The following is a 22,686-nucleotide window of genomic DNA, read 5'->3' on the forward strand; positions in this document are numbered from 1 at the left end:
TTGATGATATCATATTTGGTTCTACAAATGCCAAACTCTGTGAAAGGTTTGCAAAGCTAATGCAGTCAAGATATCAAGTGAGTATGATGGGAGAACTTAGTTATTTTCTGGGCCTTCAAGTCAAGAAAAATTAAGAAGGTACTTTTATTTGTCAATCCAAGTACACCAGAAATTTACTCAAGAAATGTGGAATGCAAGACAGTTCAACAGCATCCACTCTCATGGCCATTGCAACCAAGTTAGATAAAGATACTGGTTCATCAGTAGATATTACTAACTACAGAGGTATGATTGGCTCTTTACTCTATTTAACTGCAAGTAGACCTGATATCATGTATGCTACCTGTCTTTGTGCAAGATTTCAGGCTGATCCAAGAGAACCTTATCTAATAGCTGTGAAAAGAATTTTCAAGTACCTTAAGGGTATAGCTAATCTAGGATTATGGTATCCTAGAGAATCAGATTTTAAGCTAATAGGTTAATCAGATGCAAATTTTGCAGGATGCAAAATAGACAGGAAAAGCACAAGTGGAAGCTGCCAATTTCTTGGAGGCAGATTAATTTCTTGGTTTAGCAAGAAATAGAAATCAATTTCCACAACAACTGCAGAAGCAGAATATATTGCTACAGGAAGCTGTTGTGCACAGATTCTTTGAATGAAGAATCAGTTACTGGATTATGGGTTAGAATTTTCTAAAATCCCTATTTACTGTGATAATCAAAGTGCTATTGCTATGACAGGTAATCCAGTTCAACACTCAATGACAAAGCACATCAGTATTAGGTACCATTTCATAGGGGAACATGTGATGGAAGGTACAGTGGAATTGCATTTTGTTCCAACAGATCAACAACTTGCAGATATCTTCACAAAACTACTATATGAAGCTACTTTTACAAGACTGGTAAATGAACTTGGAATGGTTTCAGGTTTTTTTTCTAAATCTGCTTAGTTTTTGTTATCATGCATCAGACTTTATGATCAGTGTTTACAGATTGTCTTATTTTCATGTAATATGTGCTTAAATTGAAATACATTAAATACTGATTGTTATCTGATGTGGATCTTAATACTCTAATAATGATTTGAATGTTCTATGACTATTCAATCCAATGAGGATACTGTGCTAGATGCTGACCTAGTAGTCTTTAACATACTAGAAATCTCATGTTTGAATTAGTTGTTTATGTGGAAACTCATTAATACAAGCAAATTCTAATTTTGAGCTTAGTCAAATTTACTTTGTGTATCTTATTACTAAGTCACAAACTAGATTCTTGCTTCTTATCTGTCAAATTCTGATGTCAGTAAATCTTAAGGATGAACTAAATGCTTAGTAAGCCTTACTTATCTGAAGAAAAGAAAAGAAAAGAAAAGAAAAGTCAGGTACTCCTTTGAGATCTAGAGAAAATAATGTGGAAGGGAAGACCCAAGTGCATTGCTATTATTAAGTAATATGCATTAGAAAAGCAAATAAATTTTTTTTGGTGACTTTTCACATTCTCTGATTACTGGAGAAATACTCTGATAATAGCATAAATTCTGATAAGCAGTTGTGACTCACTTACACTGAGAAGCCAATGTAAAAAGGAATTTCAAAAGATGCATAAAATGAGCACAAACAGTTGAGGTGGACTCTTGCATAACTTTGTTCTATAGTAGACTTCATGATTGCTGACAGATTTTAAGCACTTTTCTTAGTTATGCCTTATTTCTAAGATGTACTGAAGTTTATCAGACTTTAATCTTTATCTGATATTCTGTTAAATGCACACACTATCACTCCATATGAATGATGAAAACTACTGTGGTGATTAAGTTGTTTTTGATAAACAGTTAAGTGTCATTTGCATATATTCTGAGGACAAGTCTTGATGGAAGTTCTGATGATTAAACTCTGAAGAGTCAAGTCAGTATTTGTATGAAGAATCACAGAAAAGGATATTCACTTTTTGAGTTAATAAGCCATATTCTGATGACTGTTAAAATTTAATAATAGTCAAGTTCTGATATTAAATCCTGATAGAAAATCTGATACTTACATGGAATTATTCTTTACTTGACTTATTTGTGGTAAATACTGAAATGGTCATATTTAATCAGAATATATTTAAGTGAGATAAAAACAGTCATAATCATTTGGGTTAGTGGTAAACGTGTTTTTCCTGAAAAACTGCATGTGCGCAGTAATTATTGCTTATTTCCCGTGCCTATTAACTCTTGCTTTAACTTTTTACTGACTGTTCACACGTTTCCAGGTGTAAATTGTCTGCCTTGCTTCATAAATATAATTGTTGAATGGAGAGAGTATATATATGGGAGTTAACAGATTTTTTAATCTTTTATCTACTTTTCTATTCTTAATCTCTCTTATTCTCTCTCTCTCTCTCTCTAATACACTCTGAAGCTTTTTCTTACAGGACTTTTATCAAACACCTTGCAAACACTCTCTTTCTCACTTAATCTCTTACAGAGATGGCACCAAAAGACATTATTTTCAATGGAGCGAAGTTTGTCCCTAATAATTACTTGGCCATTCTTAGCAAGGATGAAGCTCCATCGGAACTTCACTTTATTCAGGACTTCCTTGCTCACTCTGATATTGGGTATGCTTTGACCCAATCTGAAATAATCTCTGGAACTCAAGTGCTGGAGTTTTGGAGAAGTGGCGCATATGATGATGGTGGTGCTCATGGGTCCTCAAGAATCATCTTTCATGGGTCCTCAAGAATCATCTTTTCAACGGGGGAGGATGAGCATGTAGTGACTGTAGCTACAATACGCCAAGCACTGTAGTTGCCTGAGAATTGCATTTATACAACTGTTGAGGAGCCAGTTCTTCAACAACTAATGGCCAGTCTGGGGTATGAAAAGACATTGGCAAAGCTGGATCAATTGAAGAGATCCAACATAAGGAGGGAATGGAGTTTCTTCTTTGACTGCATCACAAAGGCTTTTACAAACAAATGTTCTAATTTTGATGCAATCTCAATTCTCAGTCAACAAATCGGGTATGCTCTCATTAATCAAACTGATTTTGATTATGCAAGTGCTATTTTAGGCTTTATTGGGGATAGGATGACAAAAGATAGGAATACAGTTTACTTTGCTAGATTCTGTCAGCTTATTTATAGTTTTTGTTGTTCTGATAAGCCCCAATTAGCTAGTGAGTCCATTTCACCATTCAGACTAGCTAAAAGAGCTTTTAATGACTTATTATCTACTGATAATAAGAAGGCTATGTTGAGACCCCTCCAAATTCCCATCTCTGTCAAACAAGCCTTAATAAACTATGATCCGGTTAAATACACTGTACTATATCCTGATGTCCAACCATCTGAACCTCACCCATCAGAACCTCCAACCACTACACCACCAACCACTTCTCAACCACAACCAAAATCTACCATCAGGACATCTTTCAAACCATCAACTCAATCATCTCAACCTGAATCATCAGCACACACTATCAGACCTTCACCTTCTAGGCCAAAAAGGACAAAGTCTGTTCCTCAGCCTCCACAAAAGAGAAGAAAAATGATTCTCAGGGATGAATCTGATAGTGAAGAGGAAGCACGGGTTCATGCTTCATAACTTGTGATAATTGAAGCTGAGAATATTACTTCTCAGAAAGAAACTGCAGCTCAAAGTTCTGATACTTTGAAAAGGAAATCTGTAAGTTCTGATGCTGCAACAACAACTCCTTCATTGGCAAGGAGATTGAAGAAAATGAGGGAAAAGAGGTATAATGATAAGCCTCCATCTGAGGATACTGCAGAAGCTGAGGAAGGGATCAGGAATCTCTGATCTCAAAAGAGCCAATTATAATTGAATTTCTGCCACCTCCAGCTAAAGACCACGATACTGTTCCTGAAACAGTGGTTACACCTCCAGTCTCTCCTCTTCATGGAGATATTACAGTTGAAGATTCAGGCTTCAGTCCTGAAATTGACATCCATAGGCTGCACATTCCTTCTATTATGTATTTGGAAGCTCCTACAGAAGCTCAGCAATATCCAGTTCAGTCTCCAATATTAAATGTTGAGATGCCAACTCCACCTATTTCTCCAAAGCATGCTGAAATTCCTATAGTAGATGAGGTTATTCCTGAATCTCCAGTTGCCTCACACACTGTTGTTCTATCAGAACATAATGAATCTTCTTCAAATTCTGAAGACAGTGTTTCTATTGAGACTCCTGCTCCCATTCCGGGAAAGGAAGCACTGGTAAAGAAGTTTATTGAGCAGGATCCACCTATACCTTGGGAGGATACTCGCAGGGGGGTTGAGTGGACCAAGAAGTGGAATGATTCAAGCTCTAACATTCTGACAGAGCATGTGTGAAAAGCTGATGAATTATTGTCAAATTCTAATTTCAAGACACAGCTCAAGATCACTGCTCTCTCTACCAAGCATCTTCAAGGTCTTCACTCTCAAACTCAAGAAAAGGTTGACAAACTTCTGGAAAAGGCTGAAAAGCTAGATATGGAAGCCAAGCTTGATAAAAAGAGGTTTATCAGACCTATTTCTAAGAAAGTAGAAGTGATTGAGAAAACCTAAGAGAAGCAACAGGCCCAAATTACTGAGGTTCTGGCATATCAAGCTTCTCAACATGCTCAATTGAATGAAATTCAAACTTTAGTAGAACTTCTTCTCTCACTCCTACTACCTGATGATGCCAAAAAGGGGGAGAAGATAGTTAAGTCCAAATGCTCAGATGATCAAATACTGAAGGAGACAGATGATAAAACTGATGACCAGGGAAACTCTAGTCAGGGTAGAGGTCAAGCTCAGAGTAAACAAAGCAGCAAAGTAAAACTAAACTCTGATGCAAGAAAATCTTCTACTCATAAGAAGATAAATTCTGAAGCTGCTCAAACTGAAAATCAGATAGCAAGTACTGAAATTCAAAATCTGAGATCAAGCCAGCTAAAGGAGCATGCAAGTACAATGAAGCAGATGCAAATGATCCCTACTCATTTTGTGACAAGTTTGACTATATCCTTTGCAACTTGAAAGTGATGAAAAGATGCCACAAACTGAGAGTAGATCTTAAAGAAACAAAAATTGGGTCTACATCAGATAGGGAAAATACACAACAGTCATTGAATTCTATTTTATCTGAAACAACTCATTCGACTTCTGCTAAATCAGTTAACAAGAAGAAAGTACCCAACACTAATTGGGTTGCTAAACACACTTAAAACTCAATTTTTGCAGGGCAAAGTGAAGAAAGTCATATGGATCATTGACAGTGGGTGTTCCAAACATATGACAGGTGATAAGGCCCTGCTATCACAGTTTGAGGAGAAGGCTGGCCCTTTGGTGACCTTTGGAGACAACAACAAAGGATTCACAATGGGATATGGCAAGATTGTTTCTGAAAATATTGTCACTGATGATGTAGCACTGGTAGCTGGTCTTGAAGTGAACCTTCTCAGTGTTAGTCAATTTGCAGACAAAGGCTTTAAAGTCTTATTCAGCAAAGAAGAATGCACTTTTATCAGCAAGAAAACTGGTGAAGTTGCTCTGAAAGGAACAAGAAAAGAAAGCTTGTTTGTTGCAGACTTGGACTCAACAAATAAGGATAAAATTTGTTGCTTCTACACCAAGGCATCAGAAGAATAAAGCAAGTTGTGGCATAAGAAATTATCTCACTTGAATTTTAAGGCAATTAACACCTTGGTCAAACAGGATTTAGTAAGAGACATGCCTAAATTAGAGTTTGCTCGAGTTGAAGTTTATGAAGCTTGTCAGAAAGGAAAAATGAAAAGATCAAGTCACAAGTCAAAAACTGTGAATTCTATAAGTGCACCACTGCAACTTATTCACATGGACTTGTTTGGGCCAGTAAATGTCTTATCAATTTCAAGGAACAAATATGCACTTGTGATGGTGGATGATTTCTCAAGATATACTTGGGTAGAGTTTATGCACTCTAAGGATGAAACTCCACACATCATAATTGAGCACATCAAGAAGATGAATAATAGGCCGAAGATCACAATTGTGTAAAAAGATTGAGAAGTGACAATGGAACATAATTCAGAATTGCAACATTGAGTGAATTCTGCAAAAGTAAGGGCATTGTTCAAGAATTCTCAGCTGCTAGAACACCTCAACAAAATGGAGTACTTGACAGAAAGAATAGAACATTAGTTGAAGCTGCTAGAACAATGCTGCAAGATGCCAAGTTGCCAACAAGTTTTTGGGAAGAGGCTGTTAACAGTGCATGTTACACTCAGAACAGATATCTCATTAACAAGGCAAATGACAAAGCACCTTACTCAATCATGTCTAAAAGAAAGCCTACTGTAAAGCATTTTCATGTGTTTGGAAGCAAGTGTTACATTTTAAAAGACAACTCTGAATATGTGGGAAACTTTGACTCAAAAGTCTTTGAAGTAATTTTTCTGGGATATTCATTGGAAAGAACAGCCTACAAAGTTTATGTGATTGATCAAAAGAAGATTATGGAAAGCACATATGTGACTTTTGATGATGACAAGTGTCCAGGCTTGGAATGCCTTGATGATAATGAAGCTGAAGTCCTTGTATTTGAAAACCTCAACATTGATAGTGATTCTGATGGGGAAGATGAAGTTGATGCACAACAGATGACAAATGAAGAGTCTACTGAACAAGAAAATTATGGAAATGGAAGCTCATCTCAAACACCTAAATTTAATAGCACAAACTCAGGGGGAGAAAGAGAATAAGGATCTAGCAGTCATACCAATAATGAAGAAAATGATGAAGGCACAAGTCAACAAACTCATACAAGGAAGTGGGATAGAAGTCACACTAGAGAAGCAATTATTGGTGATCCTACTACTGGTGTAGGGACTAGAAGTGCAACTGTTAATGAGTGCCTACATGCATGCTTTCTGTCTCAAATAGAACCCAAGAAAACTGAAGAAGCTTTAATGGACCCTGATTGGATATCTGTAATGCAAAAAGAGCTTAATCAGTTTGAAAGGAATAAAGTTTGGGAGTTAGTTTCTGCATCAAAGAATAGAAGCATTATTGGAACAAAATGGGTGTCCAGGAATAAGAGGGATAAAAATGGTATAGTTACTAAAATAAAGCAAGATTGGTTACAAAAGGCTACTCACAAGAAGAAGGAATTGATTATGATGAAACTTTTACTCTAGTTGCAAGACTTCAAGCAATAGGGATTTTCCTAGCATTTGCAGCACATTCAAATTTAAAAGTGTATCAAATGGATGTGAAAAGTGCCTTCTTAAATGGTGAGTTAGAAGAAGAAGTTTATGTGCAACAGCCACCTGGCTTTGAAGATCCAGAATTTCCAAATTTTGTATATAAGTTACTCAATGCTCTATATGGACTAAAGCAGGCACCTGGAGTTTGGTATGATACATTGTCAGAATTCCTACTGAAGCATGGTTTCACTAGAGGTACTATAGACAAGACTCTTTTCTACAAGAAATATGGGGAAGATATGATCCTAGTTCAGATCTATGTGGATGATATCATCTTTGGTTCTAAAAATAAAAAGCTTTTCCAAAGATTTTCTAAGCTTATGCAAAGTGAATATGAAATGAGTATGATGGGGGAACTAAGTCACTTTCTTGGACTACAAGTCAGTAAAAGAAGTGATGGGATCTTCATCAGCCAAACTAAGTATGTCAAGGACCTATTGAAAAAGTTTGGTTTGGTTGACTGTTCACATGCTTCTACACCTATGTCTACAGCAACAAAGTTGGATGAAGACAGAAAAGGCAAGAATGTAGATATTTTAAACTATAGAGGAATGATTAGATCATTACTTTACTTAACTGCAAGTAGACCAGATTTCATGTTTGCAACATGTCTATGTGCAAGATTTCAAGCCAATCCAAAAGAATCACATTTGATGGTTCTGAAGAGGATTTTCAGATATTTAAAGGGGACTCCAAACTTTGGATTATGGTATCCTAAGGGAACTGGTTTTGAAGATGTTGGCTACACAGATGCAGATTTTGCTGGATGCAGGGTTGACATAAAGATTACTAGTGGAAGCTGTTAATTTCTTGGACAAAGACTTGTATCCTGGTATAGCAAGAAACAACAATCTGTATCAACTTCTACAGCAGAAGCTGAATACACAGCTGCAGGAAGTTGTTATGCTCAAGTGTTTTGGATTAGAAATCAGCTAATGGATTATGGCCTAGTGTTACACAAAATTCATATCATGTGTGATAATACTAGTGTTATATCTATAGTGGCTAATCCAGTTAATCATTCTAGAACAAAGCACATTGATGTAAGGTACCATTTTATTAGAGAGCATGCTACAAATGGTACCACTGAGCTCATTTTGGTTCCTACTGGAAAAACAATTAGATGACATTTTACTAAACCTTTGGATGAAGCAACTTTCACTAGACTTGTAAGTAAAATTAGAATGCTTAATTCTTCATCCTAAGGCAAGAACTCAGCTAATGTTTTGTAGCAGATCAATCTCTAATAAATCAACTTTATTTGATTTAATTAGAAATTAACTGAAATATGAATTATAAATATTTCAGAAATCTCTGCATATTTATTCTTCAAAATCCAAAATGTAACTTGGAATTTTTCATATTCTAAGTAAACTGCTCAGTTGTTAATTTACATCTTTAATATATAAAATTAACACAAGGCAGTATTTCAGTAATCCAAAGGTATATAGAGAACTGAGTGCTCGATAAGTCTAATTGACTTCTCGACAAGTCATTTCAAGACTTCTCGAGTGAGTTCTCAAGAAGTCAATTTACTGACTTCTCGACTGACTTCTCGACTGACTTCTCGATAGGCTTAAATATGATTATCGATAAGTCCTTGTAGAGTTATCTAGTAGTGTTAATTCACAGAGTTCTCTACAAGTATAATTCTTAGACTTGTCAATAACTCAGAACAGAAATAATTGAACTTAATAAATTATTTTGGTAAAATACTTTTGGCAAATTTATTCTAATTTTATTTTGAATTTATTCAAATAAAAGTTGGAATTAATTCAGTCTATTTTTGGACAAACTGGGTATTTATTTGACATCTCGATAAATCAATTTTTAGTTCTCTATAAGAGTAATTTAAAATGACTTCTCAATATGTTTTTCATTTCTTAAAATGACTTCTCGATAGACAAATTCCAAACGTCTGTTTTTGAGTTCTTGACAAGTCATTTGCTTTTACTATAAATACCCAGACTTCTCGATACATATACATACTTACAACTTTTGAGATCTCAAGTGACCTAGCTTTCAATCCAAAACTGATTTCTCTTTCATTTTTCCTCCTTTATCACAAATTTATTTTACCCACTAATATTCATACTTATATCAATGGTAGCAAACACTATTGCAACCTTCATCCAAAAGGAGACCAATTTCCTTGCTTTTCTATATGCCAATCAAGCTCCTGAAGCTTTCAAAAGCTTTGTCAAGTTCATATCTGAAACCTATTTTTGTTGGAGCTCTTACAGCTAACCCAATTCTGTATCTGGATGTATTGGGTGACTTCTGGAACTCAGCTGTGGCTAGGACAGTTATTCATGAAGATCAATCTTCAAGCTTGGTTGTCAACTATCAAATCAAAGGACAACAGGTGGAAATAACTGAAGCTAACATGAATTTGGCCTTGAACATTCCAACTGACAAGGTAGTAGGGATCCCAACTCAGGATGAGCTCTATGAATTCATGGACTTTATCAACTGTTCTGAGAAGATCAACTTGGCAAGCATAAATAAGAAGAACTTAAGGAGAAAGTGGTCCTTCTTGTTTGACTCAGTGATAAGGGCTTTCACTTGCAGGAAGTCAGGATTTAACAACATATCCAGTGTTGTTTAGAAGCTGGTCTACTCCATGGCTCACAACAAACAAATAAATGTAGGACACTGCATATTGGAGGAGCTGAGAATCAGGTTGACAATGCCATTGGAGTCAAGAGATAAAGAAATCTTCCTTCTTAAATTTATTATGTCTGCTTTAAACCATAAAGTTAATGACATACATATGCTTGAAGGAGTAGATAGGTCACTAATTGGCAATTATAAACAAGTGTCCAAAATTCTATTTGGATCAGTTATTACTAAAAATAAGGTACAGGTGGGTCTTAAATTAACACCTTTCATGATTGAAAGATTTAAACCTATCCTTATCCTATGCCAAACATGAGAACAAGTGCAAGTCAACCCAGTACAAAAATGGTTCCTGAGTCTGTGGAAGCACAAACACAGACACACCCACAGGAACCTACCCATGTTGAGCATATTCCTTCAAAACCTGTAGAAGCTAGGAAACCAACCACCTCATCCTCTCAAAAGGTTGAGGTGAGTAAAAAGAAGAGAAATGGGGGTAACCATGACAGTTTTGCAAGAGAGTGGTGATGACCGAATTGAAGCTGAGTCACCCTTGGTCAAAAGACCAAAGAAGAGTAAAAAATCTAAGCTGAACACTCAAGAAACCTCTGTACCCTCCCAACAGGGTGTAGTTGTAAAAATGGGACTAAACAGACTCTAGATGCATCCCCTCAACATGGTGTGTCTATTGAAAAGAGCATTCACCCCAATACACCTTGTACATAGTCTGCACAGCCTACACCTGAAGCAATTCAAGTGTATGGTAGGAGGAATAAGGAGGGCACACATAGTGAAAGCACATCCTTTGAAGCTCCCTCATCCATTCAGGGGGAGCTACCAACACTCACATATGAGCAACACTCCCTAATTTTCTAAATTTTCTTCTCTTCCGACTGCACTTGAATCTAATTCTCAAGTGCAAGAAAAACCAAGTGACTTGGTTCAAGAGACCATGCCCACCACCCAGACCCAGACACTTTATTTAGATGGTGAGAGGCTACTAGCTGGGGTAGACCTTGATGACACCATCATAACCATGAGGGGTTCATCAGTTTTTACAGAAGACCCCATGGATATTTTAAATGCACCTTTATGTGCAAATGAGTCTTCACAGACTGTAAGGTTTGAGGGTAGTACTCCTGAGGGGGATCTATCTAAATCCTCTCCAATTCAATTGGAGGTTCCTCATGTAGAAAAAACTCCCCTCAAAACCTTAGCAGAAATTGATTTGGCAGTTGATGCTAGGAGTACAATTGCCCATGATCCTACCATAGGGGAGGCAAGTATAGCAAATTCAGGTGACAGTGTGGTGCAAGACACACAAGGGTTTAAGATTGGTGCACATGGTAGTAACCCAGTCAAATCCCCACCAGTTCAATTGGAGGTTCCCACAACTAGTGTGGAACAACAACTAGCCATAACCACAGAGCAATCTGTGAGTAAAACTATGACTTTAGTCACTGGTAATTCTGAACCCTCAACTTCACAACCTCAACAACCACACATTCTATCGCAATGGCTGCAAGAATCCGATTCTCAACCTACATCCATTGATGATCTTCTAGTTGCAAAGATTTCTGGACTAGCAAACATCTCTCAACATCTATTCACTTCTGATATAAGCAATCAAGACTGTTAGGCCATCATGCTCACTTACCATGAAGATGTTGAAAAATAGAAGGAGAAGATTGTGAATGATGAAGAATAGGATGGTAATGTGCATGCATGGCTCTCTCAGAATTTTGTGTTAGAAATGGATCAAGTCTTGGCCAGATTCAGAAAGGAGTATGTTACAATTCTTGGAAGTAATGCAAAGGCCTTGACTCCACAAGAGGTATATGATGCAGTTACAGATGTGCACAAATCTCAGCTCAAGGCTTTTCATCTTTTTGGTAAAGCTCTTGAAGTCAAGATGACTGGTCATGAAGATAAAAACAGGAAGTTGGTGAAGGATAAGATGGATGAAATTATACCATCTCAAGTAAAGATCACTTCCAAATTCAAGCACTTTGTTGAGCAAATGTCAAGGATGGATCTTACTACAATTGAGAAGGAAGTCAAAAATCTTAAACAATCCTTTATCTCTCTTTATGCAGTTGTCCAACAGCAAATCACTCATTCAGAAGACACTAAGGTCAAGGTGGAACAACTTCACCAGAGCAGATATGAGCCTTCATCCTTGCTTATGAAAGGCATCAAACAGGCTATAGAAAAAACCTTTGGCACTTCTACTAGCTCTTATCAGCCTGGCTCAACTTCCACAAATCTGCAAATCCAATCTCTACAAAGTCAAGTCTCAGCACTGCAAGACTCAAATGTTTCTTTCACTGCACAAGTTCAAGCCTTAACTTCACTAGTTCAAAGCCAACAGACAGACATTCAGACCCTGGTGGATTCTCACAAGCATCTCCAAATGCAAAACTCAGTTGCTTTGGGAGCCATCATGGGAAAGCTCAACATTTCACTGCCTGCCTTACCTGAACAAATTAGGCCAGAACTTTCAACTCCCCTGCCCATGCCTGTTTCCAAGACTAAAGGGGGAAATTGAGCCTAGGATTGCACAATCCAGGGATGCTAAGACACAATCTCATAAGCCTATTCAGGTGGGACAAAGCTCAATCAAGTTGATATTGGAAAAGAAAGCCTACTAAGGGCTGCAAAAGGACCTCATCAAGATCATGAATTCAATGACCTTCTTGCAGCACTAAGAATGTCTCTTCAACACAACTATATGAGTTGCAAGAAAGCTTTAGGCAAGAACATCAATTTTGTAAAAGCAGTGGTGGTAAAGATTGACAAATTCCTAGAGAAAAGAATTGTGATGAATATAAATGATGGTGGGGTGGACAGGTGTCTTCAAGTTACCTTGGAAAATCTCCAAACATTGAGAGCATCTGAATTGGATGTCATGACTGACAAAGTACACCAAGTAATTCCTGAAGACACTTAACTTCTACATGAGCTTAAAAAGGCACAGATATCAACTTTTCCAGAAGCCTATCTATCTCCAAACAAGGGAATTATTTATGTATGACCTTCAACCAAGCATGCCAAGCATCTCTACATTCCCAAAGATTGTGTCAGATCAAACTTAAGGTTACTCTTGACTTTACAGTCTGATTTAAAGATCAAGAAGAGCAAGAAGCATGAGGATGTGGAGATGATAAATATTTTGGAAAGATACATTGTAGACTATGACAACATGTTGCCAACTACTAAGTACAATTCAAGGAAAGATGAGGGTGATGATGAGCAGAAAGATAATCAAAAACCTTCTGACTCAAATCCAAGTCAATCCTCCAAGGCAACAAGTAGCAAGGACAAAAAGCAAGAAGAGAAAAAGAATGATGAGAAGAAAAGAGGAAGTGAGAGGAGAACTAAAAAGAATCATGATGGCTCAGAATCACACCAAACCCTCAAATCCAAACACAACCAGCTCAAATCTCAACTCAACCTTCAACATCAAATATCTTAAATATCAAACCACCTCAAATCTCAAAGCCTAAATTTCTATTCAAGCAAACAACCAACTCTTTTCTAAAAATTCCAATCACCACAAGCCAAACAAGTCTCAAGAAAATCACAACCTTACCTTTAGCCAAGCCTTCACTAAAAGTCAATCTCAAATCTGTTAGGAAAAAGCCTAAGAAATCCAAGTTGACAAAGAAAGGAGAAGTCACTGAAACAGCCATCTGGAACTATTTCAAGCAATCTAACTTTCTACCTCTGAATTGGTGCATCTCAGATGAAGATCATCTTCAATAACTAGCTGAGGAAATAGTTAGAGTTTGGGTTGTATCTCTTAGGGAAGTTAGAATTTTCTATGAAGATGGGTCCTTCACCTTTCTTGGTAGTGAATTAATGTATTCTCTTTCTCCCACAAAAATTAAGAGAATAATAAGTTTGCTAAAGGAAAAGGATACTGCTATAAGGGCATGAAGATCAGTTATAGCTGAATGGTTGATTGAAAGGGAAGAAACAAGAAAAAGAAATGAGGCTGAATCTGAAGAGAGAATGAGGAAGTATGATGAAGAAATTGAGATGTTCATAAAAAGATCAGAAGAACTCAAGGCCAAAGGAATGAGTAGAATCTCTAAGGATGGGAAATTTCTAAACATCAAAGCTGGTGGATTCTCAAATTTTAGGATTGATTTACTAGACAGTGGTTATCCAAAGGTTGCAAGATAGAAACTTGTAGAAGCTCTAAGCGGAAACCTATTATAGAAGAACTGGAAATTCTTGATCACTTGAAGGATGTTCTTAGGGAAGAAGCAGATACAAAAACAGTCTCTACCTGATACTTGTAACTATTAAACTTTGTAAATCTCCTAATGTATAAAAGTTGTAATTCTATCAAGCTTTATGTATTGATTTCTTTTTCAATTTTTTTAACTTGGGGTTAGTCTTGTCAATATGTTAAGCAATCTTCTCACAAATTGGGGGATATTGTTGTGCAAGACATGCATGTGCTTTAACAAGACTAAGTCAAATTAACAACCCTAAGTAAGTTGTATTGTAATCTTAGTTTGCATTTGTACTTGTAATATTTAAAGTATGTAAAAATGTAAAAGTGCAGACTGGAGTCTTTTTATTTAAACAGTATCAAGCCTAAGGATTCTATCTGGAAGAAGATTAAGAAGATCATGCCTCAGAAGAATTTTGAAGAAGTTTGGAGTTGAATAAATGTGTTTAGATAAAAATACTCTAAGTCAAAAATCTCTACAAGTCACAGATTTAGTGTTATAGAGAAGTCACTCGAGAACTCCAAATGACTTATCGAGAAGTCAGAAAAAGCTGCTAGAGAACTCACAGAGATATCGAAAAGCCAAATTGAGGACATGTAACACCCCCAGATCTGGGGTCGGGGATCCGGGTCGTCACGGTCTTTCTTCCCACAATATCACTTAACTTAATTAATAATAAATAACCTAATACTGTGACCCCACACTAACACACACCACAACCCGTTATAGTCTCAGAGATGAAATTGAAATAAGTACAAGTCCTTGAATCCATAATTTAAAAGTTATTACAACCCAAAATGATTACTTGATAAGTTTACAGTTAATTGCCATTATCTGCCATAAGTTATAATTATAAAATATTTGGTTCCCAAAAGTAGAATGCATGATCTACCAATAGATCTACCTCTGCAGCTATAGCAGCTACAACATCAACGGGAAGACGCGGGACGCTTCCCATGCGCTTGCGCTGGGTCTGCTTGAGTCTGGTCATCTTTCCTAACTGTTGTTGTGTGATGAAGAAATGAAGCAAGAGTGAGCATTACAGCTCGCAAGATAATATATAGTGTAAACAATAATGCAAGTATCTAAATGGATAACTTACTGGAAAGCTTTATCAAGTGTAAGGTAGATACTTACTGGATATAAGCTTAAAGGAAGATGAAGTTACCAATTACTTCCCTATACTTATATCATTTATAAAACTACATGAACTACCACTGTTCAAAGTATTATAGGTTTTAAAAGGTCATCCCATAGATGAGACCACAAGTTAAGACTTGAATAGATTCAATCTTTGATATATTATTGAATGAAATGAAGTTTCGAGATACTTTATTTAGTCCCGATATATATATATCTATATATATATATATATATATATATATATATATATATCTCTTATACATTTTCTGGAACCCTCTGTTATGTAAAGTATGAACAGAGTTTGTAATATCCAATGAATTTTGGAAAGGAAAAGAATTTTGGCATAAACCCAATATCTTGTTGATCAGGCAAAGATACCAATAAGTAACCTTTTCTACTAGTAGATGGACGAATTCCCCACTGGTCATCACCCTGGTCGCAATAGGACCTTATGCTGGACTGCCACTCAGCCACTTACGTATTTGATGAACTCCCACTGAGCCACTTCACTTTCATGGACGCCCACTGAGCCCATGTTGCTTATGCTGACTCAATAGATGGACTTACTTCCCGAACGTTGGGTAAGTAATCAATTCATTTACCAAAACAGCAACCTCGTTGCGAATATAAAATACACCACAGAGCCGAATCCCTCAGGTTTTGAGCGAGTATTTAAATCCCCTTTAAAAGGAAGATCTTAAATATAAAAATGAGTTTTGGGATCCGCTCTAACTTTTAAAAATCATTTTGAAGACTAGAAAACACTTTAAAGAGTGTTTGGAGTAATGCTGATTTAATAAAGTAAAACAATCCCGATATATTAGAAAAAATCTGAATATTATCATTTAAATAATATTCCCATAAGGATAATCCTTATAAAAATAATTGAAGTAAAAGTTTTAAAACTTATACTTGAAATGAATAATAAATAACCAAAGATATACTTATACGAAAGTACTATCTTTATTTGAATAATCGAAAATAAGTTTGATTATCGAAACATTATTCTTTAATAAAATAAAGAATATTATTTAGTAAATAATCGGAGTCATAAGTCCTCAAATGAATATTCAAATAATATTCAATAAGTAGAATAAACAGAGTCATAAGTCCTCGAATGAATATTCAAATAATATTCATTATTTAAAATAAAGTTATCGAATAAACCTTATTCGATTGATAGTTTTGAAAACTATATCAATTTATATATATATAATATAAATAAATATATATATATAATATACTCGGGAACATCGACTCCCGGTTTTAGAAAATGTTCACATTTGGGTCCCCTATACTAAGGGTATACGCAACAACTGCTTATCTCTAGCATAGGTATTATGCAACTATAAGCATTTGAATCAACAATTAGATATCAAGATTACGAAACAAGCATGCATATATACCATATCAACATACTCCAATATATCGCAAGATTTCCTAATAACAATCATGCACTTATCACAAGATAATGCATATACATATATACATCACAACAACAGTATAACGGGTTGAAAACTTGCCTGAGCAACTGGGGGTGACAAATGGCTTGGGATGAGTCTGGTAACCTATAAATAACATATAAGTTGGAATTAAACCAAAGTCGCTTATGAATCTATACTTTAACCAATTAAACTCTAACACTCGCTTTGCGCTCAACGATTCCCTTAAGTCGCTCGAGTACCCTCGGCTCCACCATTTTTAATAAATTAACCATTAAGGGTTTTAAGGCGATTCTTTCGCGAGTGCCTTACCAACTGCCTAATACACTTTACATAAATGATTCATACTCTAATTAGTCCTTTAAGGTCTTTAACCTATGTTTCAAAGTAAGGCAAGGGGTAATGGTTCGTTCGCAAAATGCCGTTACTTAAAACGGTCGTTTCTCCTAAACCGTACATCGGATTCAAACGAACCACATATCAAAACGAAGCTCGTAACATGAACTATCTAATCATGGCAATGGTCAAATCCTAACAGTGAGTTCTCGGGTTCTGATGTTAAGAGCAAAAACAGTTTAAGTAGATCGGACATTACAACGGCTATGTTTACGCGATTACCAATTTTTATTCTACTCCAAACCAACCACCAATCAACCACAATTCATTCATACAACCAAAATCCATCCATATCATACTACAACAGCCCCAACACCTCAAGTTCTCCAATTTATATTATTCTCAAACATGAATTAAAACTATACTTAAGTTCATTAATCAATAATCCAAGAATTACAACTCCAACTCATTATAAAACCAACCACACTCTAAGTCTACAAGAATCATGCTTCTCATGAACCATAACAACAAAACTAAACCTAATACTCAAAGTAAAGTTAGGGTTTGGAGGGTTTATACCTTCTTTGGAGAGTGGAGAATCAAGTAAATTAGCTTGGAATCACCCTTAAAAGTCCTTATCCACGCTTAATCTAAACAAAAACTCAAGAACAAAAATTTAAGTTCTTGAAAAACACTATTCACCCTCTTCTTCCATGATTTTTAGGAAGAGATTGTGAATGAAATTGAAGCTCAAACTTATAGGATAGCTATATCTATGCATAAGGAGTATTAGATAATTACCTCACTAATTAACAAGGCTTGGATCTTAGATTTTGAATTTTCCTTCTTGAAATAAAGAGAAAAGCCGAGAGCTTCCTTGAAGAAATGGTCAACTTTGTGTTTTTTTGGTGAAATGAATTGTTTTGGCTTGGTTGATGTTGTTTTGTTTTGATTTATTACTTTTAACCATGGTAACTTTTGCATGGCCAAGAATCAACCAACAACACACTTCCTTTTTGTCATGCTTATGTCACCTTGTTATGTCATCCTCCCACACTTGTCCTCTTCTTATTGGTTTGATGACATCATCCTCACTGACCTCTTTGATTAGCTTCTAATTACTTGGCTAATGACCGCTGATCTGTTATACGGTTCGCTTAACTTTCATTTTCGTTTATCGTTTGAGGGATCATACCCGGGATCTTATTACTTGGGTTTCCTTAACCTTTCTCAATACATTATATTCCTTTTATGATCCTCTCTTATAATCCTTGAATTTAAATCCTTTTTATCCTGTTACCTTATACTCAATTCTTTCGGTATCTGGTGGATTTTCGGGAAAAATTAAAGTGTTTGAATTTGGATTCTGACGATCTTTACATACACTTATATATCATATAGAGTGCTAATAAGATCTCAGAGTAACAATAAAAGAACCCCTACATAGTGTGGCATGAAAAGTTTTCTTATTCAGCAATATCAGCAAAAACACTATTCATAAGGGTTACAAAAAAAGTTCAAAATTTTGGGGTTATTACAGGACATGAAGATTGGAGATATCGACAAGTCATCTCTTCACTAGAGAACTCAGAGTTATCGACAAGTCAACATTCATTAGAGAACTCTGAGTTGTCGATAAGTCAAATTCCACTAGAGAACTCAGTGATATCGATAGGCCAAAATTCACTAGAGAACTCTGAGTTATCGACAAGTCAAATTTGACTAGAGAACTCTAAGTTATCAATAAGTCAATAAACCAGTAGAGAACTCAGAGATATCGATAAGTCAAAGTGAAGATATGAAGACTAGAGATCTCGACAAGCCAAATTCTCTTGTAGAGAACTAGAGACCTCTACAAGTCAAATTAACTATGGAGTATTAGAGATCTCGATAAGCCAATATACTTATCGAGATGTCAAGTTCTCTATAGACCAAATGGAGATCTCGAGGTAAAATCTCAAAGTACAAAAGTGCAGACCAGTTCAATATCTAAGATTTACAATCAATAAACAATCCAAACAGCTGGATTGACAAGTCTATAAAAAGTAGCTTGAAAAATGTGCAAGATCAATGGTGAAGATTAACTGACAAAAGAAGATCAAAGTAAATGCAGGATGCTAAGATATGCTAAGCCAGAAATGGAAGATACACTTTTCCTAAAATGGAAATGATAAGTGACAGTTTACTAAAGTTAATAGCATATCTTATTGTACATTGTGTAAACCAGCAGTTAACTAAATTATAAAGTTAACAATGGTCCTTTAGTTAGTTGTAACAATCTAGATTGAAAATCTTGTAACACTCTCAAGAAGAAGCTAAGCTCTTTATCAACAAAGTGCCTAGAAATTTTGTAGCAAAACATTCTTAATTTTTAATATAAAAATTAAGTGAGTTTTGAAAAGATCTGTGTTCTTCATTATTGCATGTTTGATTTCTGCGGTAGCACATTTCACTACAAGATTTAATTTACTTTGTTCAACCATAAAAAGTTCAAGAAAAGCATAAAAACAGTAAAACACATTCACCCCCATGTGTGTTATTCATTTCCTAACATGTTCTGGTATTTCTTTTTGGTGCCATTTTTCTGATGATAAAACAAATGGTTCTTTTAATAATTTATTAAACAGTTAATAATTGATAAAGAAATAATTCAACTGATACTAACACAAGAAATTTAAACAATTGATAGTGGAAAGAAAACAATTTGACAGATGTTAAAACAAGAAATCGAAACAATTCAGAATTTAAACAAATCATTTAAAATAATTTTAAAATTTTAAATAATAAATTGTACAACATTGTTTTAAATAAAACAAAATTTAAGATATGGAAAACTGTAAAGCAGTAAAGTAAATATAAATGCTGTAAAGACTGAAATTTAAATAAATAAAAGGAAAAAGTTGGAAAAGTTTATTTTATATATATCTGACACCAGCCTCAGGTGTTAATGTTTGATACAAAAGATCTAACATCAGGTCTGCCATAACTACTGCTGATACAGGTCAAAACTGAGTACTACACACATACATACACTACTAGAAAAATGCCCTGAGACATCGGTTATAAACCGATGTCTTTTTTCTTTCAAAACCGATGTCTTCGCATGTGTAGAGAAAGGGGGGGTCTTTAACATCGGTTTTTAGCCGAAGTTAAAGATGTACACAGACATCGGTTTTTTGAGAAAACTGATGTATAATTAGCCCTTTTTTGAATAAAATGTTTAAACTAGATTGTCAAAAATGGTATTTAGGACGTTAAATACCATTTTAAACATATAACAGGGAAGTACTTTTAACTAATAGACATCATATTCTTAAACAAATCGATGTCTTAGTCCTTATTTTACATCGGTTTATTTCCTAAACCGATGTTAGACATGTATTATAACATCAGTTTTAGTTTAAGAAGCGATGTGGAACTTCTACTTTAACATCGGTCTTATTTTGTTTTACTTTTATGTACTTGCACAAACCAATGTGTTTTAACATTGTAGACATCGTTTTCTTTCCAATAATTCGATTTAATTTGTTGGTTTAGACATCATTTTTAGTTTGAGTAGGTGATGTGTTTTTAGTTGATTCACATCAGTTTTATAACAAGAACTGATGTTTGAGTTTTTATTTTTTAAAAATAAGCCTGTGCATTTCTGCATAAACCCAGAAAAAGCAAAAACAATATCAAATGAACATCCAACAAACACAACCAAATTATATACTAAATCAACATGTCTACAACCAAAATCCAACTGCATTCTCCGACAACCAACATTTAACCATTCCGACGTCCAACAAACAACCAACATCCATATCTACAACCAAAAACCAATCCACCCATCCATATTCATCTCCATATTCCAGCTAAAATTCATACAACTTAATATTTACGTCTAAAGTTTACCAATATAAGAGACCACTAAAGTTTGCAAAAGCATAGGGTTCCCTTACTAGTTTGCAAAAATCAAGTCATTAAAAACTTCATATCAACTCCTGGATATATTCTGCAGCCTCCATTCGCACCTCGTCAAGCTCGTCCGTCATATAAGACAAACGGGTCTTGGTCGCCCACTAATTTTTAATAAACGTGACAAGGAATTAGCACATGAATTATGTAGAACTGTTTATTTTAACAGTTAACACGTGAATTAGATATACCTTGGTTCTAAATGTCATTTCTCTGTCGGAAATTATTTTTTTCATATAGCACAGGACGACGTAGCCGCATTCATGACCACCAGGCTGTTTGGGCGATCCCTTTACAAAATAACAAAATCAAAGTCAGAAGCAAAGAAAGGGGGACTTCGCCAATGTGGAGAAACACTGACTAAATGCAAAACTTACAATAAGATTCTTTGTTTTTGCAGGCTTATTTCCCCTTCCAGTTTCGGCATTAAAAGTTTTTATTGCGCTACATGATAGAATGACACAATGTCAAAAAAATACCTAAAAATAATCTATAAGCATATATATCAAAACCGAAACATGTTCACGTAGATTACCTTGACAGTGCTTTTTCCAACTTAGGAAAATGATGCGGATGAGACAAAGGATTGTAGATATAGATGTCACCCTCCCATATTATGACTAAAATCCAATGTTGACTATTTTTTAAAACAAATATAATAAAGTTAGAATGTGCGGAAAAAAATTACCTAAAAATTAATTGTAACAAAGTAAAAATTTACTTCTCGTTATGTGGCAGGAAGAATACACGATCAACATTCCCCTCTTTCAACCAATTGACAATGTAAGATTCAAAACCTTTGTTGAGGGAAAATGTAACACCAGGATCGCAGAAGGCAAACAGATCTAAATCATCGTTCTCAGTGACCACGGTATGCAAGTAGCTAAAAAAATGGGCTCATTAGCGTATGTATTTGTGCAGAAAAAAAAAAAGAATAAAAATAAAACTATGCTTACGCCATGTATGTCGCTATTGTAGATTGTCCGATCATGTCATACTCTAACAAGGCAATTATATTTTTATGCAAAATAAATATTATTTTCTCTACTCCAAAGACCTCTGTATTGCACGAAATCGGCAAAGAGGCCCTAGTAGCTTTCATGAAAGTTTTCGCATGTTTGTATAACAAACTGAAGCAACTCGGCACGTTCTTATGTGTCTTTGCGCTGTCAAATTCTTCTTGTAGGCATAACAACTCACTTTTTGCTTTTGACAAAGGTATTTCCTTAACCTTTTTCTGAAATTAATTAATAAATCATTTATTAAATATAGAAACCCCTTTTTTGAACATAATGTGAGAAATTATTGGCGTCAACATACCTTTTTAATTACAGTCGGGAAGATTACCATGTCCCGAGGCCATGCTAAATGTGAGCCAACAGCTTGGCGGACCATCTCTATTTCACCACGTACGGGTACGGGAACCAAGGCTTCTTATTGGATGCTGCCGTCCACCAAAACACGAACACATCCAGCTGGCATAGGCACTCCATGTATTGATTTGTTCATATCTGAGTGTTCCAAAACCATGCCAAATGTAACCTTGTTCTCAATATTTTCCACAGCCAGCTCACATTTTTTTGCACCCTACATTTATAAGGGAAGACAGAAAATAAATAATTTATGCAAGCATGTGCTGTGTGCACTATCACATATTGATACTAGTACATGCTTCTTACCTTTAGGTCAGATGGATCTTTGTCAAAAGCAATACATTCG

The 22,686-nt window shown here is 35.4% G+C and overlaps 1 protein-coding gene across 1 annotated transcript; it reads right to left on the reverse strand.

Annotated features, from left to right (window-relative positions):
* Positions 1-20,735: 20,735 nt before the first annotated feature.
* Positions 20,736-22,362, reverse strand: LOC141665654 (uncharacterized). Its single transcript, XM_074471642.1, has 7 exons — positions 22,288-22,362; positions 21,924-22,204; positions 21,689-21,850; positions 21,503-21,604; positions 21,345-21,411; positions 21,159-21,257; positions 20,736-20,864 (listed from the first exon to the last, which is right to left on the reverse strand). Exons 1-7 carry the CDS (start codon positions 22,360-22,362, stop codon positions 20,736-20,738), a joined length of 915 nt encoding a protein of 304 aa, XP_074327743.1.
* Positions 22,363-22,686: the final 324 nt, after the last annotated feature.

This window comes from Apium graveolens, chromosome 6 (genome assembly GCF_009905375.1).
Source record: "Apium graveolens cultivar Ventura chromosome 6, ASM990537v1, whole genome shotgun sequence".
In the NCBI taxonomy this organism is placed as follows: domain Eukaryota; kingdom Viridiplantae; phylum Streptophyta; class Magnoliopsida; order Apiales; family Apiaceae; genus Apium; species Apium graveolens.

Bases quoted from the DNA above. Each gene is read 5' to 3' on its own strand.
- LOC141665654 (XM_074471642.1), bottom strand. From the start codon at position 22,362: ATGGTCCGCCAAGCTGTTGGCTCACATTTAGCATGGCCTCGGGACATG. The intron at 22,205-22,287 runs GTATGTTGACGC...AATTAATTTCAG, and splicing joins TCCCGACTGTAATTAAAAAG to AAAAAGGTTAAGGAAATACC. The intron at 21,258-21,344 runs GTAAGTTTTGCA...TATTTTGTAAAG, and splicing joins CAAAAACAAAGAATCTTATT to GGATCGCCCAAACAGCCTGG.